General features: G+C 34.1%; 1 protein-coding gene across 11 annotated transcripts in view; it reads right to left on the bottom strand.

Moving 5' to 3' along the window:
• Positions 1-22,605, bottom strand: part of CSMD3 (CUB and Sushi multiple domains 3) — a 1,279,316-nt gene that overhangs the window by 681,655 nt on the left and 575,056 nt on the right. For all 11 annotated transcript variants that reach the window (XM_002759280.8, XM_017965625.4, XM_035276379.3 and 8 more), the window contains one exon: positions 20,246-20,367. In XM_002759280.8, the coding sequence (XP_002759326.1) occupies positions 20,246-20,367 (122 nt within the window). The remainder of the gene's footprint in view (positions 1-20,245; positions 20,368-22,605) is intronic.

The following is a 22,605-nucleotide window of genomic DNA, read 5'->3' as shown; positions in this document are numbered from 1 at the left end:
TTGCCCCCAGGGCCACTGCTCTATTTCATTGGTCTGTATCTATGTTTTGGTATCACTACCATGCTGTTTTGATTACTGTAGACTTGTAGTATAGTTTGAAATCAGGTACTGTGATGCCTCCTGCTTTGTTTTTTTGCTTAGGAGTCTCTTGGCTATGCGAGCTCTCTTTTGGTTCGATATGAAGTTTAATGTGCTTTTTTTCCAGTTCTGTGAGGAAGGTCATTCACAACTTGATGGGGATAGCATTGAACCTATAAATTACTTTCAGCAGGATGGCCATTTTCACGATATTGATTCCTCCTAACCATGAGCATGGAATGTTTCTGCATCTGTTCATTTTCTCTCTTATTCCCTTAAGCAGTGGTCTGTAGTTCTCCTTGAAGAGGTCCTTTACATCCTTTGTTAGTTGTATTCCTAGGTATTGTATTCTCTTTGTAGCAACTGTGAATGGGAGTTTGCTCATGATTTGCCTCTCTGTTAGTCTGTTATTGGTGTATAGAAATGCTTGTGATTTCTTCAAGTTGATTTTTTTGTCCTGAGACTTTGCTGAAGTTGCTTATCAGTTTAAGGAGATTTGGGGCTTAGATGATAGGGTCTTCAAAATATACAATCATGTCCTCTGCAAATAGAGACAATTTGACTTCCTCTTTCCCTAACTGAATACCATTTATTTATTTTTTTTTCTTGTCTAATTGCTGTGGCTCGAACTTCCAGTACTGTATTGAATAGGAGTGGTGAGACTGGTCATCCTTGTCTACTGCAGGATTTCAAAGGGAATGCTTACTGTTTTTGCCCATTCAGCATAATATTGGCTGTAGATTTGTCATAAATAGCTTTTATTGTTTTGAGATGCTCCTTCGATATCTAGTTTATTGAGAGTTTTCAACATAAAGGCTGTTGAATTTTGTTGAAGGTCTTCTCAGCATCTATTGAGATAATCGTGGCTTTTTGTGTTTGGTTCTGTTTATGAGGTGAATTATGTTTATAGACTTGCATATGTTGAACCAGCCTTGCATACCCGGATGAAGCCTACTGATTGTGATGGATAACCTTTTTGATGTGCTGTTACAATTGGTTTGCCAGTATTTTATTGAAGATTTTTGCATCTATGTTCATCACTGGATATTGGCCTGAGGTTTTCTTTTTTTGTTGAGTCTCTGCTGGGTTTTGGTATCAGGATTATGTTGGTTTCATAAAATGATTTGGGAAGAATTCTCTCTTTTTGTGTTGTTTGGAATAGTTTCAGAAGAAATGGTACCAGCTCCTCTTTGTACGTCTGGTAGAATTCAGCTGTGAATCCATCTGGACCTGGACTGTTTTTGGTTGGTAGGCTATTATTTGCTGCCTGAACTTCAGCCCTTGTTATTGGTCTATTCAATGTTTCAATTTCTTCCTGGTTTAGGCTTGGGAGGGTGCAAATGTCCAGGAATTTATCCATTTCTTCCAGTTTACTGTGCATAGAGTTCTTTGTAGTAATCTCTGATTGTAGTTTGTATTTCTGTGGAATCAGTGGTGATATCCCATTTATTGTTTCTGTCTATTTTGTTAATCTTTTCAAAAAACCAGCTCCTTGATTTATTGATTTTTTTGAAGGGTTTTTTTGTGTCTCTATCTCCTTCAATTCTGTTCTGATCTTGGTTATTTCTTGTCTTCTGCTAGCTTTTGATTTTTTTTTTTTTTTTTTTTTTTTAGATGTATGTCCTCTAGGTCTTTCAATTTTGATGACAGAGTGTTAATTTTAGATCTTTCCTCGATTCTCATTTGGGCATTTATTGCTATAAATTTCCCTCTAGACACTGCTTTAAATATGTACCAGAGATTCTGATATGTTGTGTCTTCATTCTCACTGGTTTCAAAGAATATCTTTATTTCTGCCTTCATTTCATTGTTTATCCATTCGACATTCAGGAGCCAGTTGTTCAGTTTCCAGGAAGCTGTGCAGTGGTCCTGAGTTAGTTTCTTAATTCTGAGTTCTAATTTGATTGCTCTGTAGTCTGAGAGACTGTTATGATTTCCATTCTTTTGCATTTGCTCAGGAGTAATTTACTTCCAATTATGTGGTCAATTTTAGAGTAGGTGTAAAGCAGTGCTGAGAAGAATATATATTCCTTGGATTTGGGGTGGAGATTTCTGTAGATGTCTATTAAGTCTGCTTGGTCTGGATCTGAGTTTAAGTTCTGGATATCCTTGTTAATTTTTGTCTCATTGTTCTATCTAATATTGACAGTGGAGTGTTAAAGACTCCCACTCTTATTTTGTGGGAGTCTAAGCCTCTTTGTAAGTCATTAAGAACTTGCTTTCTGTACCCATGTGGTCCTCTGTTGGGTGCGTATATATTTAGGATTGTTAGTTCGTCTTGATGCATTGATTCTTTTACCATTATGTAATGCCCTAGTTTGTCTCCTTTGATCTTTGTTGGTTTAAAGTCCATTTTATCAGAGACTAGGATTGCAAGTCCTGCTTTTTTTTTTTTGCTCTCCATTTGCGTGATAAATCTTCCTCCATCCCTTTATTTTCAGCCTATGTGTGTCCTTGCACATGAGATGGGTTTCCTGAATACAGCACACTGATGGGTCTTGGCCTTTTATCTAATTTGCCAGTCTGCGTCTTTTGATTGGGGCATTTAGCCCATTTACATTTAAGGTTAACATTGTTATGTGTGAATTGGATCCTGCCATTTTGATGCTATCTGGATGTTTTGCCCATTAGTTGATGCATTTTTTTCATTGGGTCAATGATCTTTACCACTTGGTACATTTTTTGAGTGGCTGGTACTTGTTGTTCCTTTCCTTATTTAGTGCTTCCTTCAGGAGCCCTTGTTGGGTAGGCCTGGTGGTAACGAAATATCTCAGCAGTTGCTTGTCCATAAAGAATTTTCTTTCTCTTTTGCTTATAGCTTAGTTTGGCTGGATATGCAATTCTAGGTTGAAAGTTCTTTTCGTTAAGGATGTTGAATATTGGCCCCCACTCTCTTCTGGCTTGTATGGCTTCTGCAGAGAGATCTGCTGTGAGTCTGATGGACTTCCCATTGTGGGTAACCTGACCTTTCTCTCTGTCTGCCCTTAGCATTTTTTCCTTCAATTTAACCGTGGTGAATCTGATGATTATGTGCCTTGGGTTGCTCTTCTTGAGGAATGTCTTTGTGGTGTTCTCTGTATTTCGTGGACTTGAATGGTGGCCTGGCTTGCTAGGTTGGGGAAGTTCTCCTGGATAATATCCTCAAGAGTGTTTTCCAGCTTGGATTCATTCGCTCTGTCACATTCAGATGTAGATTAGGTCTTTTCACATAATCCCATATTTCTTGGAGGCTTTGTTCATTTCTTTTCACTCTTTTTTCTCTATTCTTGCCTTACGTTTTATTTCACTGAGTTGGTCTTCAATAAATCTCTGATATCCTTTCTTCTGCTTGGTCGATTCAGCTATTGAAACTTGTGTATGTTTCACAAAGTTCTCATGCAGTGTTTTTCAGCTCCATCAAATTGTCTATGTTCTTCTCTAAGCTGTTTATTCTAGTTAGCATCTCATCTAACCTTTTTTTTTCTAGGTTCTTAGTTTTTTTGCATTGGGTTAGCACATGTTCATTTTTTTTCTTTTTAAATATAATTTTTCTTTAATTTTTTTCACCAAAACTTGATTTTTAAAAAATTATTAAAAATATAAATTAAACAGCCATTTTTTTTTTCAAGACAGATATAGGGTTGTAGCACTGGACAGCTCTGAGGGGTTCTGTTTATTTAATAGGATCTGTTTTTTGTTTTGTTTTTTTTTTTAAGAAAGGAAAGAAGGAAAGAAAGAGAAAAAAGGAGTGAAGGATAGGAAGAAAAAAGAAGAAAAAGAGGGAGAGAGAACAGGAATATTGCTTTATTCTAAAAATGGGTATTAATAATGGCCAATCAGTATTTTGTGTATTTAAAGTGGAGAATGTATATTTTGTGAATTTAAAGTGGAGAGCTCTATAAATATTTATTAAGTTTACTTGTTCTGGATCTGAGTTCAAGTCCTGGTTGTCCTCATCAATTTTCTGTCTCGTTAAGTCTAAATCTCTTTATGGGTCTTATGTATCTGGGTGTTAGGATCATTAGCTCTTATTGTTGCATTGATCCTTTTACCACTATATCTTTGTTGCTTTGAAATCTATTTTAACAGATGCAAGAATTGCAACTCCTGCTTTTTATTTATTTATTTATTTTTGCTCTCCATTTGTTCTTTTAGCTCTGAGAAGTTTGTTATTATCCATCTTCTAAAGCCTGTTTCTGTCAATTAATCAGATTCATTCTCCATCCATCTTTGATCCCTAGCTGGTGAAGAGTTTGATCCTTTGGAGGAGGAGAGGCTTTCTGGTTTTTGGTGTTTTCGTCCTCTTTGTGCTGCTTTTTTCCCATCTTAGTGGCTTTATCTACCTGTGGTCTTTGTAGTTGGTGACTTTCAGATGGGGTCTCTAAGTGGGTGTCCTTTTTGTTGATGATGAAGTTATTTCTTTCTGTTTCTTGCTTTTCCTTCTAACAGGTCCCTCTTCTGCAGTACTGCTGGAGGTCCACTCCAGACCCTGCTTGCCTGGTGATCACTCACAGGGACTGCAGAACAGTAAGAGTTGCTGCTGGTTTCTTCTTCTGTTATCTTCATCCCAGAAGGGTACCTGTCTGATGTCAGCCTGAGCTCTCCTTTATGAGGTATCTCTTTGGTTATACCAGGGTCTGGGAGCTACTTGAAAAGACAGTCTGTCCCTTATAGGAGCTCAAGTGCTGTGCTGTGCTGGGAGCTCTGTTGATCTGTGCAGAGCTGTTGGGCAAGTACTTTGACATCCACTGCAGTGGAACTCATAACCACCTCTTTTCCCAGGTGCTCTGTCCTAGGAAGGTTGGCTTTATTTATAAGGTACAGTCATGCTGCTGCCTTTTGTCATAGATGCCCTGCCCCACACAGAACAGTCTAGTCACAGTCTGTCAGCAGAGGTGTTGCCGAGCTGCCATAGGATCTGCCCAGCTGCTGTGTGAACTGCCTCAGTAGTGGCGGTCACACTTCACCCCAGTAAGCTGGACCATCCTGGGTCTAGCTGTGCTTGATGTGACGCTCTCAATTCAGAGCGTTTCAGATTGCTTGTTTTGTAGGGGTGGTAGCCACCAAGCCAGATCACCTGGCTCCCTGTCTCTGCTCCCTCCCTTTCAGTTGAATGGGTGGCTCTGTCTCCCAGGCATTCCAGGCACCAGTTGAAATGGCCACCCAGATTTGTGTGAGTTTCTGTGTGCCAACCTGGCACCTGCTGAAACCTCTGTGCTGAAAACTCATGGAGCTTTTCGGCCCAGGAATTTCCTGGTCTTGGGCAGTGAATATTTATTTGGAAATGTGGTGGGCACTCACCCTCTGCATTGTTCTTGCTGGAAACTGCACTCTGCAGCTGTTCCTATTCGGCCATCTTGGATCCTTCCTCTTACATGAATTTTTTCAATGGAATATATTTATATTATGTAAAACGCTGGTCTCAGAATTATAAATGCATTCTTTTATTTAGATGCTAAAAGTATATGTTGTGTACATCTATACATTATTCTGGCTACCCAGCACTTGAATATTCTCCCTTTGTCTGTGAAATTAGGAATCCTGGTAGGAAGTATAGCATACCTCCCAGTATGGTCAGATCCTAGATTTCTCATTATTTATTGTATCCAGCGTATACGTATGAGACCTAAAATTCCCTTTTCAATCATATACACATCTTATGTTTATAAATAAGAAAACAAAGAATGGATTCTGGAAAAGAGTGCCAAAGCAGCAGAAATACCCAGTTTCAGGAGCAACAGTGGTTGCAATAGGTAGTGGCACTGAAATCCTAGAGCACAGCAGTATTGTCCAACAGGAAAAAAATAAATCCTCTCAGTAGTCAGAGCAAGAAGCTGTGGGGCACTATGACAAGGTAAATTGATTCTATTACATTCCAGGATTATCTAGGAACTTATTCCATTTCTAGAGAAGTCAGTATTCACTTTACCCAGGACTTGATATTGTTCTGTGACCCAGTGACCATTGTGTTAGCTTAAATTCTCTCTTCTGAATATGAGTTTTTATGGCAGTTACCCTGTTTGTTTCCTATACCTTTATATTGGATTTGGGATAACCTCTCATTTTACCACAGGTCTTTATACAATGAGGAACTACCTGTAGATATAATAAAGAAGCCAGCATATCACTTACGGATTCTGTAAGTACCTTTGTATGTAGTAGATGGTTGAAATTTTAGGTTTCTCTATTAATGTAGATAGAAAGTATGTTTTATTTAGGCATTTTTTTCCCAAAGTGAATGCAGGAGAAGAAAGATGGATTTCAAGAGGTATTTGATAACCAAGGGGGAAAATGTGGCAGGTGCTATTGATTGCTTACCCAACAGATACCTTATTTACCCTTGACCTTTTCTTCTCAATAGGACACATATTTCGTTCCCATGTATCCTTTTCTGTACATCCTAATGTTCAGGGACTGCTCATCCTATTCTGAGTTTCCTGATATAGGTTCTAATGAGTCTATATCCCATTCCATTTGCCAGTGATTAGATTACCTGTATGTGACCTAATTCTGGCCACTAGAAGGTAAGAAGCAATTTGCTGAGGAGCTTTTGTAAAATTATTTCTTGGTTTTCAAAGAAGTACAAAAAATCAGTCTGCTTTGAGTTAATTCTATCTGAATGTATTGAGCTACTACAGCCATCTCACAATACATAGTTTAAGGACAAATCCAAACTACACATTGAGACGTCCAGAACTTAGCAATGGTGTTTTTCTGTGTGTGGGGGACTTGCATGCTTCTAGACAGTATGCTTTTTAAGTAATGCATTTTGTGAGCATTTAAGTCATTTGACTTGAGGTTTCCCATATGTAAACTGAAGACATTGCAACCAATAAATGGGTTTAATCAATTCTCAGTTTAAAGGAATATTTTGCCCAAGTAATTTTCCAATGTTTATTTGGCCACTGGTGATGGGACTAAACTTCAATCTCAAGTTTTTTTTGACAATAGTATTTATTGCTTAAACATCATGCTATTCTATGTTGAAAAAGTAAAGTTCTGAAATTTAGAAAATACTTTCTGTGCATCCCAAATACCTGATATTATGTTGTTATAATAATATAATTTATAAATACGTTCTTTGATGTTGGGCATATGCCTCATGTATTAGGAAGGGAGAGACAATTTCTAAAACCTAAAAACTAACAAATATCATATAAATTCCTTGGAAAAAATGCAGAAAACAACTATTGATGTAAGTTCTTTTGTGTTCCATGGTAAAGTCTATATATTCTAATTCAAAATAACTCTGAAAACTGAAGAAATTTCTCAATATTATACATTTTGTGCTTACATAATTAGTACAGCATTAAAATTAGCCTTTGATGATGTTTAACCAAAGAAACTAATGATACTTTAACTAATATCAATACCAATACCAAGCTATACCCATTAATGAGACAATAATATAAATAACTTCACAGGAAAAGCCTGGGATTATAGCCCCATCTCTCTAAAAAAATTTTACACTGTTTTGAGTAATTCTCTAACATATATGAAATAGTATTTATGATTCATACTTTTTAAGGTTGAAATATGTATTATAGTAAGCAAAGATTATAAAATAACATATAGGATGCTTGATATATAATAGGCCCTCAATAAATGACAGTTATTATTAGCTATGTCAATTATCCTAAAATATTGTTCACATCTGGGGTTCACAATCGATTTTGAGGATGAAGTTATTTTTTCAGCAATCCTACTATAATTCCAAGATAAGAGTTTCTCCCTCAAACTCTATGCTGCTAAAAAATTATCTTTTCTGGAAGCAGCTTTTCTCCATTATGATCATTTCAGAATGATAATAAGTCACTCTAACATTGACAACCATTTTTGCTACCAGGTGTGGAAATCAGAATGCATTATATATGTATAATTACAAAATAGAAAAACTTTAATTGATCTTAAGGTATGCAGATACCATGTTACACAATCAACTTGACATCTAATTAAAGCATTTCATTCTTGATACTCTTTCTTTACCTTGGCAATCATAGTCCAAAGCGGGAAACATAACATAAGCAAGATGTATACAATAACCTGCTTTGGGATATGGAAACACTGGGTTATATTAGCAGAGATGAGAGCCATTCCATCCAGCTGGAGAATAAAGAGGAAAGAATTCCTCGAGGTGAAAAATCCCAGACAGTGCTAAGGAAGGTGTAGGTGAGAACTGGGAAAGAACATTCTAGGGTAGAACGTGAAATATAACAAAGTGAAAAAAATATTCTTTTTTGTTTCTGAAACATAAACTGTGAGGCAAAAATGATGAGAATAAACAGAGATGAAGGGAGAAAACAGATCATGTTAAGGACTTTTAAATTTATCTTCATTGTGAAAAGCAGCAAATGATGATTTTGAATAGTGTTGACAGGGTTATATTCAATTTTTTAAATGCTCACTTTAGCAGCACAGATAATCTGTATTTGAAGGATAACAGGGCAGAATTAGAGAGATTAAGAACCTACACTTGGATTGTGGAAGTAGAGATAAAGAAGAGTGGATTCAGTCAAGGTTTCTTTGCTCCAAACAAAAATAATTATAATAGTTTTTTTTTCTTTTGTATCATACATATGAAAGCATTATTCAAAGTCCCACACAAAAATATATGTCTTTGAAGGTCTATCTTATCAAATGTTATTGCTTATAAATGTCTAATTCAGAGAGAGCAGAATATGGAGTATATTAAGTAAAAAATCATATAATTCAGAATAATCCTAAAATTTGGCTTTTTTCTGGTGATGTGTATTATAAACAACATACATTTCACATGTATATGAAAAACTTACATTAATGATGGTTAAATAATCATTCCACATTAGCTACTTAAAAATAAATATACAATAAACTTACAATAAATTTGTGAAATAGGTAAATATTGTATGATATAAAATACTTAAAGTATGACACATAAAATTCCTTGTTTAGTCATTTGAAAGTAATCTCATTTTATAGAAAGAATAAATATCTCATATTCTAGAATTATGTTACTGTAATATTTAATATTTTACCTACACATTTTATTACAGAATATATATCCCAAGACACTGGGCAAGACCATTCAACAGTGAGAAGTGCCATCTCAGGGAATTCTCCAGGCTCATCCACTTCACTGCCAGCATCAAGTTAACAGTTTCACAAGGGGTCATATTTTAGAAATGGGGTGGAGGACAGTCTGAGGACACTGAGGGGTGTTTGTGGAGTGATAAAAGCTTTTAGCTTTGTTTTATTTTTCTATGCCTTTAATATCTGTACACTGGTCTTCTCCTTTAGGGGACTGCTGGTATGCAACAATGACAAATTAAATAAAACATTACAAATGTTTCACTAAGGGAACAAGACACATAAAATGAAAAATTCATTAAATATTAAATCCATAACACAACAGTACAAAATCATTGGTTCTTTTCTATCATTTATTCATGCTTAGCTACTGGAGGATATAATTTAAATTTCATAATACATATAAATGATCAACTTGAATTTACAGATTTTGAAGAACCTTGCAGATAATATTCTTGGTTTTAGGAGGCTATTCATTATGAATTTGTATAAGTTAGGTTGTATATATCCAAAATATTTTGAAAAACAGATATTCATGAGGCTAATTGACATAAATTTGTTGAGAAGGCCTGTTTTTTTGGTTTTGTCCCTTATTAATAATGGGGTCATCATGTTCTAAGGTATCTCTCTTTTCATTTATTTATTTATATATATTTTTATATAAAAAGTCTTTGACTCCAGACTTTGAGAAAATGAAAGGTTTGTTCAAAATTATTAGACACATAGCTATGGTAGCAATATACAGATATTTGTATATTTCCATATATAATGAACTGTGCAATGATTTCTAATTCCAGTCTCAGTTTAGCCTTGTTATATTTCTTACAACATTGAAAGGGGAGGATGTAAGATAATGGCTTCTCAATTCATCGTCTTTGTTGCTAACTTTATTTTTGTTTATGTAATTTCTTTAAACAAAATCATTGAGTAGTGAATCTTTATCAGTTTATATCTGTGGAAGTCCTGGTTTACTTCTATGTCTTCCTGAACAAGCAAATTAGGTAGGAGTCCAGGAATTTAGGGTACAAGAGAAATTACCTGCTATAACTATGCAGGAGGAAAGATTTGTAGTCCATGAATGAATTCTCTCTGGAGCCAGTAGTAAGGAAAAGACTGGGGAAGGGTTTTCACTTCTTTGTGAAGAAGGTCATTGTTTTTTTTTTTAATAGAGATTATGTAGATTTCAATGGGTAATGTGCACATTTTAACAATATTAATTCTTAATAGGAGGATTAAGTGAGAAGATACATAAGGCTAGCTTAGCATAGTGCCTGTCACAATCAATTCATATACAATTTAATATAATTAATTCAAAAAATCAATAATAGTAATAAAATAATTGTTTTTTTCCTAATATCTTTTCTTTTGCTAGCTAGTACTTAAATGTGAATAGTCTTTGTTCACTCATCAATTTTGGACTAACTATATATAACAGAAGTTATATCTTTCGCAAACATCCATGTACGCTTTCTTCTACCATAGTAGTATTCCTAGCTGACAGAAAGTTGTCCTTAGTAAAGACCACATTTTCCATTCTCTCTTGTAGCTGACCATAAGAATGTTGTTAAATTTTTGTAAAAATGAGATATAAATGAAAATGTTTTGAAGCAAGATCAAGGAATATTTCTTAAGACATAGTTTACATTTGTCCTTTGTTTTCCATATTTATCACTTCCCCCAACCTGCTTCCTAGATGGGTTATACTACATATTGGAACCTAACACAAATAACACAAACTGGGAAAGGTAGGGTAATGAGTTAGCATATGACTCTTAGAAATTTCTGGAGAAAAGACACAATTAGTCTTGGATCTGATACATATCTTGTTTAAGTCTCTGTTATGAGTTTTCTGTCACTGACATCCAAACCTAATCATAATTGAAAAGCCTGTATATCTTGGTTGTTTTTGTTTGCTGTTCATTTGTTTTATTATACTTATTAAAAATTTACTTATATAAAGGATGTGTAACACACAATTTACAAATAATGACAAACATACAATATTCTTGATTATAATTCCACACAGCCAATTGCTTCTCAGAGAATGGTTTCATTGATGTCTGCCAAACATTTGTACCTGTAGCTAACTCACTGTTGCAAATTGATGAATGAATAAGTATAGTTCTCACATAAATGTTGGTTAATATTTATGTTAATGAGTAAAACATAATTATAAAAATTAATACATATGTTGAAACCACATTTTTCAATGATATGAATGACTTTATTACTCAATCAGATCATAGTTTTTGAATAATGGAAGAATATTTCCTCATTTTTTGTGCCATTCACAATGTAATCACTACACACTCAATACACTTCAAAATTGAAGGTGACAGAGCAAGGCTCTATCTCAAGAAAATTAAAAAATATATTATAAAGAGAAAAAAGAGAGAAAGAAAGAATGAGAGAGACAGAGAGTGAGAGGGAGGGAGAAAGAGAGAGAAAAGAAAAAACAAAAATAAATATTTTAAATGTTAAAAAGAATTATCTCTGGCTAGAAGATCACATGCATTTTCCTCTTTAATTTTGTAGTAACAAAGAATTCCATATTGAATAATACTAATACTTTCTTTCTCTTCCTTTTTCTCTCTCTTTCTTTCTCTCTCTCTTTCTATCTTTCTTTCTTTTTTCTCTTTATAAATATATTTTTTAATTTTCTTGAGATAGGGCCTTGCTCTGTCACCCAGGCTGGAATGTGGTAGCAGGGTTATACCTCATGCATCCTCAAACTCCTGGGCTCACATGATCCTTCCACCCCAGTCTCCTGAGTAGCTGGGACTAAAGGCATGTGTGACCATGACCCATCAGGCTAATTTTTAAAAAAAATTTTGTAGAAAAAGGGTCTTTTATGCTGCCCAGGCTGGACTCAAACTCATGGCTTCAAGTGACCCTCCCACCTTGGCCTCCCAAAGTAGCTCCCAGGTATGAGTCACTGCATCTGGTCTCATTTTCTCTTTATTGATATTTGTTTATTTTTGATTAGTTATTGTACTTGCACAGAGTAACTTATTTTAAATAAAATATTTCAACTAAATAAACCATTCAAAGAAAAAAATAAGTGCCATTGGTAGGGGCTATGGATAGTTAAGGAAGTGCTATACAGGTATAGTTCACTCACTCAGGAGAATAGGAAATAAAAGATCAGCACCTTTAAAATTCTCCTACTGCCAAACCTGGGTGTTCTACAGATAGTGACCAGAGCTACTTTTCTTGGCTTGGGGAATCTTCTAGTTGATTTTTCTAATTTCTAATTCATTGTTTTAAATTAAATTGTTTTTTAATTAAAGCAACTAAATTCTATTCAATTGTTTTGTATCAAAATCTCAATTTTATTATTGGATATGCTTCACAACCAGTTTGTTATATTCCTTATAATTTCATCATCAGCTCTCAATAGCTGGTAAAAGTTAGTTCCAGCACACCACTGTATGGGATCTTCTTGGCAAATGAAGGTGGAAAGGTTAGGGGCAGCGTAACTTTAATCGAAGTCCCTTCCAGGACCACCGAAAATAGTAGAAAGGTGATTTATTGTCTTTTAAAAACCATGGAGAACAGATGGATGCTGTGTAAGCAAAAAACTAACATGGATTCAAGACTACTACAGGCGAAGTTACACCTGTTTTTCTCATTCCTTCTGAAAATTTCCCCGAGTACAATGTAAAACCCATGAGAGAAATAATTGTGATATAAAGGATACAAAGGAATTGTGATATAAAGGATCTTTGAATGTTCAGCTTCAAAAACTATACCTGGGAATAGTAGCTACTCAATACATACTTATTTGAAGAAATAAATAAGTAAGCATTCCCCAGCAGAAAGAAAGTCTCAGATGACAGAACCAGTTGTAAAATCAGGGAGGAAAACTATTAGATAAATGGCAATAAGTAGATGGCAGTAAAGGAAGAGAAAGATTATGTTGAGAAGATTGGTTCCAGGGTCAACAGAGTGGTGTGGGAGCCAGGAGCAGGAAGTCAGACAATTTGCTTAGAGAAGTTATTTTGGTGGATTTCAAGGCTCTAGACAGCAGGGTATGGATTAGAATAGTACTTCAGTCTCTAAAAAAGAGACTAGTGATGACAAGGGAAGATCCAACTTAACTAACTGAAGATATAATAGAATGGACATATGGGTAGAAAACAAAACAGATTTCCAATCACTAGGGCCAAAGTTAAATACTTAAGAATAAATCCCAAACTTAATTATCCTTATAGGGCATGTTAAGGCATTAGGATTAAGGGTGACCTCAAGCTGAGTCCTAGAATATCAGTTTACAACTGAAATTGGGATGTTTTCGTTTTCCTGAAAAAGTCAACATTTATACTTAATTGAAAAAGGCGGATTCAATGATATAATAAGAAGAATTGGACAGAATATAAGAAAGGGACTTCATGCTTCTCTCATTTAATTTTTTTTTTTTTTTTTTTTTCAGATGGAGTTTCGCTCCTGTTACCCAGGCTGGAGTGCAATGGCACAATCTCGGCTCACCGCAACCTCCGCCTCCTGGGTTCAGGCAATTCTCCTGCCTCAGCCTCTTGAATAGCTGGGATTACAGGCACGCATCACCATGCCCAGCTAATTTTTTGTATTTTCAGTAGAGACGGGGTTTCACCATGTTGACCAGGATGGTCTCGATCTCTTGACCTCGTGATCCACCCACCTCGGCCTCCCAAAGTGCTGGGATTGGCGTGAGCCACCGCGCCCCGCCAATTCTTTTAATTTTTGAAGGCAATACACTTGAGTAATTCTGATCACTGTATTTAATTTTAATCAGTACTTTCCAATCTTGAATATGAGAAGTACTTTATACGTAAAATGAAGGAAATATGAAGGAAAATAGTTAATGGGACACTCATATGAGATAGAGTTTTTCATTTATTATCAACTAAGAAAAAATAAATAGCAAGTGTTCTGGGTACATTAATAATATAAATACATTTTGCAATTTTTATTACTGTTACATATTTACATTTAAAATAATAGTTCAAATATACTTAAGGCACTAACTGATTCTTCCATGGATATTTGTTTGCTGGGTTGGAAATGGGCAGTCTTCAATTACATAAAAATGTAACATTAGAAGAAATGTACCAAAAAATATACAAGAATATTTTCAATCACACATCCTACTCATTAGCTTTTGACAGTTGTTTATCCACTTTTTTTTTTTTTTTTTTGAGACAGTCTGTCTGTGTCACCCAGGATGGGGTGCAGTGGCACGATCAGGGCTCACTGCAACCTCTGCCTCCCGAGTTCAAGAGATTCTTCTCCCTCATTCTCCACATAGCTTGAATTACAGGCTCCTGCCACCACACTCGGCTAATTTTAATATTTTTAGTAGAGATGGGTTTTCGCCATGTTGGCCAGATTGGTCTCAAACTCTTCACCTCAGGTGATCCACTCACCCTGGCCTCCTAAAGTACTGGGATTACAGGCATGAACCACCACGCCCGGCCATTCATTCACTATTTATTCTAATTTCTTCTTTCCCACTAAGGCTTACTTTGAGATTTTTTTATTCTCATGGTTTCACATAACATCTATAGCTGACAATTTGCAAGCTTACACCTCTATCCTTTAAAAAAAAAGATTTCTGGATTTTATATCCAACTGGATATCCAATCTAGTAAATACTTCAAATGTAACAAAGATAAATGTTTTTTCTCCTAAACTAGCTCCACCCATATCTTTTTCCTTTTACTTGAAAGCAATACTGTGCTAATTATTTACATGCTAACTCTTAGCTCTAGCCAACTCTTTTGTGTTCTGTCCTTTGATATTTGGGTTGGACCACTGCAAATTAGAATTTTCAGATTCTTTTTTTTTGGCAGCTGCCTAAACCTGCCAGCTCACATCCTTTCCTCATAGGTGTGACCACCAACCATGAACGATTTCCTCCTTTGAAATTTGAACATCAGGTCTAGACTGTTTTTACTGCAAGCTCTTAGGTTCTGGTAATATCACAGTTTTTACTTTTCTTTTTCCAGCTGTAAGGATAGTTTCTATCTATGTAGTTATTGCTTCTGCATTAATTGTTGCTGTTTATGCATTACAATACCTGTGTAACAATTCCTCAAATTACTTCCATTCATTTTAAATAGCTAATACAGATTATATTTTTCTGACTAGATATTGCCAATGCAGTCATTCATATCAAGAGTAAGCCTAAAAAATATACCTTCAAAAATGGGTTTGGGGGGAGTGGTTTGCATATTTTTTTTTTATCTTGTCAGAGCTGAGTTCATGGACAGTAAAAATTATCACATATAATTGCTTATCTTTTGTGATTGGAATGTAATAACAGATTTTGAGGACAAAATTTGTTGGGAGAGGGCAAGGGATTGATGCACTTGATGACTAACATGCTCAAGACTACATTGGCAATGGAAGGAGATGGCAAGTGATGAATGCATTGGAGTCAGAAAGAGAAAATACAGCTCACATGGTAGTCAGAGAACAAGAAATATTCTATGGTGAACCTGTAGCACTGGACAGATATGGCTGAAACATACCCAAAATTTCAGTATGCAAGTTACATAATTAAAATGTAATCTGAACTTATGGATTCACAAAGTTTCTTACGTAGAAACTAGGGAATTAATTGAGAAGAAATGGGATCCTGAAATTTGAAATAGAGACATTTGGATGCTCTGTAATAAAGTGGAGAATCTTAAAACACAAGTCTTTCAGAGTCATTTCTGCCAATTTCGGCCATTCCAGTTTTCCTTTCCCTGAAGTCCTAGCAAAAACTTCACCTGAGGCAATTACCTTGGAATGAGGCATATATTGTCTCCAATACCCACCACCATCACCTTTTATTCTCCACACAGAGCAATCCAATAGAACTCTCTGTGGTAGTGAAAATGGTCAATATGATAGCCACTAGCAATATGTGACTATTCAGCACTAGAAATAAGGCTGGTTTGAATTGTCATGTGCTGAACTTGCTAAATACATTCTAGATTTCAAAGATTAAGAATAAAGACGAGAGATGGTATATTATTGAATTAACTTTATGTCAATTACATCTTGAAATTATAATATCTGTGGTTAAATACCATATCAAATTAAAATAAATTTCTTCTCCTTAAAACTTCAGTTACTGGAAAAGTTAAAATTAAATATGTGGCTCACATTCCATTTCTATTGGTTAGACCCATATCCTGTAAACTCTTGCTCACATAAATAAAGAGATTTTGGAAGCTGTATTTTCTCCTAAGATTTTACATTGACATCTATTATTTGCTATTCTTAGTGTGAATAGTTGCAAAGGATGCAATTTCTACTGTACTCTAATTTTACAAGTATTTTAAATATATTTTTCTCAAAATCTTGCATCATTAGTTAACTCAATTTATAGAAGATGTCCATGATATTTTATAAATGGAAAAACCGTAAAATCAGTCAGACAAATAAGAAACTCGTTCTGCCTAAAAAAGCCAAACTTTGTATTTTAATTAAAATTGGCCTATAATATCCTAGGTATCATGAGTTCTACATAAGGATACATAGAGACACAAATAGAGGAATTAAAAATAGATGGATGAATAAACAACAATTAAATGATAGATGACAAGATTGATAGATATATAACATACATACCTGTATACAGAAATAGACACATAGAGAAATAGATGATAGATACACAGATGCATAGATGCAGATAGGGGCATTTCTATGAGTTTTTTGCTCGGATCATAGTTTTTTTTTTTCTTTGTTCTCAAGATCCATCCCTTAGGAGCTATGAATCTGGAATTTTCTATTATATTCAAGCAATGTAGCATATTAATATTCCAGTTGGAAAAGTAATATATGATTATCTTTTGAAAGTTGGAAAAACAAGTATAAGATGGAAAGTGACAAGAAAAACAGATTCAGGTATGTCTTCAGTCTTCATTTCACACATGGAGCTAATGTTGAATGTGTATCTTAATGCAAGAAGAACAATTAACTAAAAGATACGTTTAAAGTACTAGTCTAATATTTTAACTTGCCATTATGAAGAAACCCTCAATTATTTTCATCACTCAAATGCCATAATTAAAGGAATCATTCCCTTACAGAAGCTTGTGGAAAGGGCATAAATGAACATCAAAATGTATGTTGTTAGTTTAGATTGTAATGCTCAGATATTAGATTTTATTTTCTGTGAACTTAATGGCAGTGTTTATAAACTTACCAGAAATAATGATTATAATTTAATGTTTAATGTTTTAGAAGAAGACAGTCACCTATAAATTATTCAACCACATAATGAAATATAGAAGAAAATTATATGTAATGATAATTCTTTTGCATTAAATACATGTTAAGTCCAGTAAGTAACGGGAGAGAAGCATGTTTCTTGATGAAATGGCAACATTGGGCAATAAAAATAAGTGTCATTTAAAGCGAACTTGCTTTATATCTGAAATTTCAAATGTTATTATCTGTATCTATAATACAGTATTATAACCTCTAATATATGAAAAAGAGACTGTGGCTTTGATAGTTAGTGAGAATGACAGCCCAGATTGAAACGTTTAATTAATTTCATGAAGTTTCAAATCTCAGGTTATTTTTTCCATCAACCATGGTTTTGGGTTTTTTTTTTGTTTGTTTGGTACATTTAGAACACCATATTTGCTCAAATATACAGAAAAGCCTGAGCTATAATTATTAAACAAATTATAAATGTTGAAGTATTGAGCATGTTCATTAATTGGGATGTATACTAACTAGTATAGCTGTGTGCTTATGATTTATACCAGCAATTTCCTTCTGAAAACGGTTCCAAGGAGTAATCTATGGAAGCAAATATTTCCAACAGTATTTTTCAAACTGTTTGCTATAACCTGTTAGTGCATCATGAAATTAATTTAGTGGGGCATAACCAATGCTTTAAAAATAAATCGATTACAGTTGACTAGAATGGCATGCATGTAAGGAAAAATGTTTTATATGTATGAAACCATGGTGTGCATGTGTGTGTGTGTGTGTGTGTGTGTGTGTGTGTGTGTGTGTGTGTGTGTGTGTGTTTGAACTGGGTAAAATACAATTATTATTGTGGCTCACGATGAATAATTCTTGTAAACTAATTTCTGTAAGACATCTTTAAAAAGAGTTGCACCTACAGATCAAAATTAAATGTCTACGTTTAAAAAAAGAGTTAAACCAATGGATCAAAATTAAATGGCTACATTTATTTATTAATAAAAATAGCAAAGGAGTGAAAGTAATTATCCCCTAAAAAAATAAACTATACTTTTCTAGAGAAAAAGGAGAAATAAAAGTTTAGTAGATTAGGTAAGATAAACATGTAGAAATGTGACAACCTCTGAAACTTCAGGTAATTCAGTAATGACAATGATTTAAAGTTAGCAAAGCAGATATCTTATAAAACATGAGATATTACCTCATTCTGATGACAATTACATGTAATTGCAAAGAAAAAAACAATACTTATATCTCAACGCAAGTTTAATGAAATGTGTTTATTCCATACCTTATAATAAATTTGCTTCATGTATCTTATTAAAAGATAATTATACCTTAGTTGAAATATGTCTTTGTACATACACATTTCTCATAAAGTACACAGCTCTGACATTTGCTAAGTGATCTTAGAAAAGCTATTTGGAGGTTTGCTTAGATTCAGACAATAAAAGAATCTCCCTCAAGAAAGTCCTAAGATGATTAAATAATTCATAAAGAGTGCCAGAAAAAACTCCTGAGAAGAGTGCACAGCATGCTGCTAAGTGTTCAACAAATGTCAGTTTGTTTTTCAAGCATCTCATGTTTTTCTTCTCAACAACCAATAATTTACACAGAGAAAGAAATCAGTAAATATCTGTTGCACTGAATTTAACTGATGGCATAGGTTGGGTGGATAACATGATTTTCTTCATGCAACAGAGAGGTTTGATTTAGAAATTTACCCAAGCTTATATATATATATAATTTGGGGCAAAGTAGGTTTCTGAACTAGTTCTTCTGATTTATAAATTAGTGCTCTTCTTAGAGGCAAATATAATTGTCACTGAGTTGCGTTTTAAATCGACTCTGCTGCTCTTAGAATTAGGTTTCAAGAACTTGACAGGCGATCACGAAAATTCCCAGGAGGCAATATAAACTTTAATAACAATGAATTAATGTATTTCAAGGCCTTGTTAGTTTTATTAACAACTGTGTTTGTATTAACTTACTTCTTTTTTATGATACTATAAAATATGTTTCCTTACTATTCACATTTCAAAGATAAAGAAACTGAACATCATAAAGGTTAAGTAACTTAAAGTTATCTGTAAATTATACATCAGTATTTGAAACACAATCTGACCCAGTTTTATGAGCTCTACCACCAAGCTCTACACAATCTGACCCAATTTTATGAGCTCTACTACCAAGCTTTTTAAAATCTAACCCAAAAAATGCTATCACATAATTTAAGATCTGAGAGAAATGTTGATTTTTTTTTTCTATTTAGGTCCTCTGTATTGCTACAAAATCACATCTTACAAACAGAAGGAGGATAGCAAGGGAAGGGAAGAAAAACCAGCAAAATGTTCAGTTGCTTTTACACTCATTGTGTTATACTTTTGTTTGATATGTAGTGGCACATACATATTTAGATGGGTTACTCATACTAGAATCAACTAGAAAGGCAATTGCCTTTTGAAGTATCCATAATAGAAACTCTTTATTATTGCAGAGCACATTAAACCAACTATTTCAAATAAATAGCTATGTGATATATAGCAATAGAGAAATACTGAAAGTCAGCTATGTATAAAAACATGATTGACCTGAATGATGTGTCAAACAGAAAGATACAAAGAAAAAATCCACTATTCATGACTACTGTTAAAAAGCAAACACAACCTTCAAAAATGTACTTCAGAAAGCATTCATTTATAGTTTTAACATTTTCATTTATATGTTAGTAGCTGGGAGTAGAGTTGTATTCTTTTTATTTTTTCCCAAATTTCTCATATAAACTTGTTTTAAAAATGGATACGTAGGGAATATTGCCAAAATCCTACTTGAGTTATGAATTTTCTATACTGCATTTTCCTTATTACTCCTTTGCCTTTGTCTTTATGATTATGACTTTTTTTTAAAACCACATATGGTGTTCTCTTACCTTATTTGTATTCACTGCTGTGATGACCCAGACGCATTGTGCATTGCTGTCATACTGGAATGGAAAGTTGGGAGATGTAAAGGTACCACTTGGTCCTTGAAGATTAGAGCCACATGTCTTCACTAAAAGAGAAATTGCATTTTAAAAGTTGTACATATGCCACATGTAAAATTATAATAATAAAGTATCTTGCAAATAGACTTTAAATTCACAATGACATAATTATAACCACATTGAAAAATATATTATGGTACTCTGATGTCATTTATAAAAATACAGTGTTTTTAACACCCTGGGATTCTCAAGCTCAATACTTTCAACATTAATGGAAAACTAGTTATGAATAGAAATGTGAAGAATGATAAATTGTCCTCTGATTCTAAATAGATGTGTTTAATTAGAGAAAGGTATATTTACCCAATATTGTGTTAACAAAAATATACAAAGAGAATGAAGCAGAACCTTGGATTAATGAAGCAATCAAAAAGTGTTTTTATTTGTGTTTATTAAGTACCCTAGGACTCTCAATAGTGCAGTTGAGAACCACCAATAGGAAAACTTCTCTTTCTATACTTATAACTATGAATTAAAGCACTCAGACCAAAAAAAAAAAAAAAAAAAAAAAAAAAAAAAAAAAAAAGATGAGTTACATTTAGGTAATTTTTAATGAATTTCCACAAGAGTGGAAAGTTGTAGCATTTTCTCAGTGTTCTAACTCATCTTTTTTCTACTTAATAAATGAGCTAGTGAACACACTGTTTCTGTTTTCTAACATGCTTCTTGATCACCATGAATTTCTGGATGCTACTACTTTTGATTTGGATTTCTTTGCCAGTTCTATTGAATCCTGCCCATATTATCATTTTCTAATCCATCAACAATAATCTGTTGTATGTTTAAATGATGGACCGTTAAATGTATATTTTCACATACACTTAAATCTGTACATAGTTATCATCACAACTTTGAAAATCAGTTTATGGACCTCCTAAAAGTTTTCTTGACATGGTCAAAGCCACTCTTCTAGTATATAGTAGTCAGAATTTCAGCCCAGGTCTTATTGACTTGAGTCTTGTTTTTTAAATCGCTAAAAGTGTGTCTTTCTTGTAAGTTACATGTAGATTTATTTATTAGTTTATTTTCTTTATGGCGTAAATCTATTTCAAACAACTTTCCTGCAACCTGATGGTTATGTCTTGTGTTGATTTAATAGTTACTTTTAATTATCTTGTGTGTGTCTGTGTATTTTCTATATTTTAACCAATAAAATCATATTATTTTATATAGAGAAAATAAATTGTGTTTTTCTTCCCTCATCATTATTTGCAATTCAATCTTTTCCATTTTCTACTTAGCTCCTTGTAAATACTCTATGCTCACTACTTCATTTTCTTCTCCCCTTTCACTCTTCAAAGTATTTCGGTCTGATTCCCATTCTCATTTAATTGTTTAAATTGTTTTTTCAAAGCCAGCAATGACCGCATAATTGCTAACTATAGTACCTCTTCATTTTTTACACATATTTGATATCTCAGCAGTAATGCAAAGTATTGATAGACTTTGTTTCAAATTTTCTGCCTTCCCTTATATAGTCCTAAGCTCTATTGATTATTTGTATGTATGTTTTAAACAGTTCTGCTCTACTATATTCTTTGTTCTGGTTTTATTTTATTTTACTTTTAATTTTTTATTGCATTTTAGGTTTGGGGGTACATGTGCAGAACATGCAAGACAGTTGCATAGGTACATACATGGCAGTGTGTTTTGCTTCCTTTCTCCCCTTCACCCACATTTGGCATTTCTCCCCAGGCTATCCCTCTGGCCTCCCCTCCCGCTGGCCCTCCCCTTTTCCCCCCAATAGACCCCAGTGTTTAATACTCCCCTCCCTGTGTCCATGTGTTCTCATTTTTCATCACCCGCCTATGAGTGAGAATATGCGGTGCTTCATTTTATGTTCTTGTGTCAGTTTGCTGAGGATGATGTTCTCCAGATTCATCCATGTCCCTACAAACGACACGAACTCATCATTTCTGATTGCTGCATTATATTCCATGGTGTATATGTGCCACATTTTTCCAATCCAGTCTATCATCAATGGGCATTTGGGTTGATTCCAGGTCTTTGCTATTGTAAACAGTGCTGCAATGAACATTCGTGTACATGTGTCCTTATAGTAGAACAATTTATAGTCCTTTGGATATATACCCAGTAATGGGATTGCTGGGTCAAATGAAATTTCTATTTCTAAGGCCTTGAGGAATCGCCACACTGTCTTCCACAATGGTTGAACTAATTTACACTCCCACCAACAGTGTAAAAGTGTTCCTTTTTCTCCACATCCTCTTCAGCATCTGTTGTCA

The sequence above is a fragment of the Callithrix jacchus genome, chromosome 16 (assembly GCF_049354715.1).
Source record: "Callithrix jacchus isolate 240 chromosome 16, calJac240_pri, whole genome shotgun sequence".
Classification (NCBI taxonomy): Eukaryota; Metazoa; Chordata; class Mammalia; order Primates; family Cebidae; genus Callithrix; species Callithrix jacchus.
The sequence above is the reverse complement of the archived record's forward strand: the minus strand, read 5'-3'. Positions and strand labels throughout refer to the sequence as shown.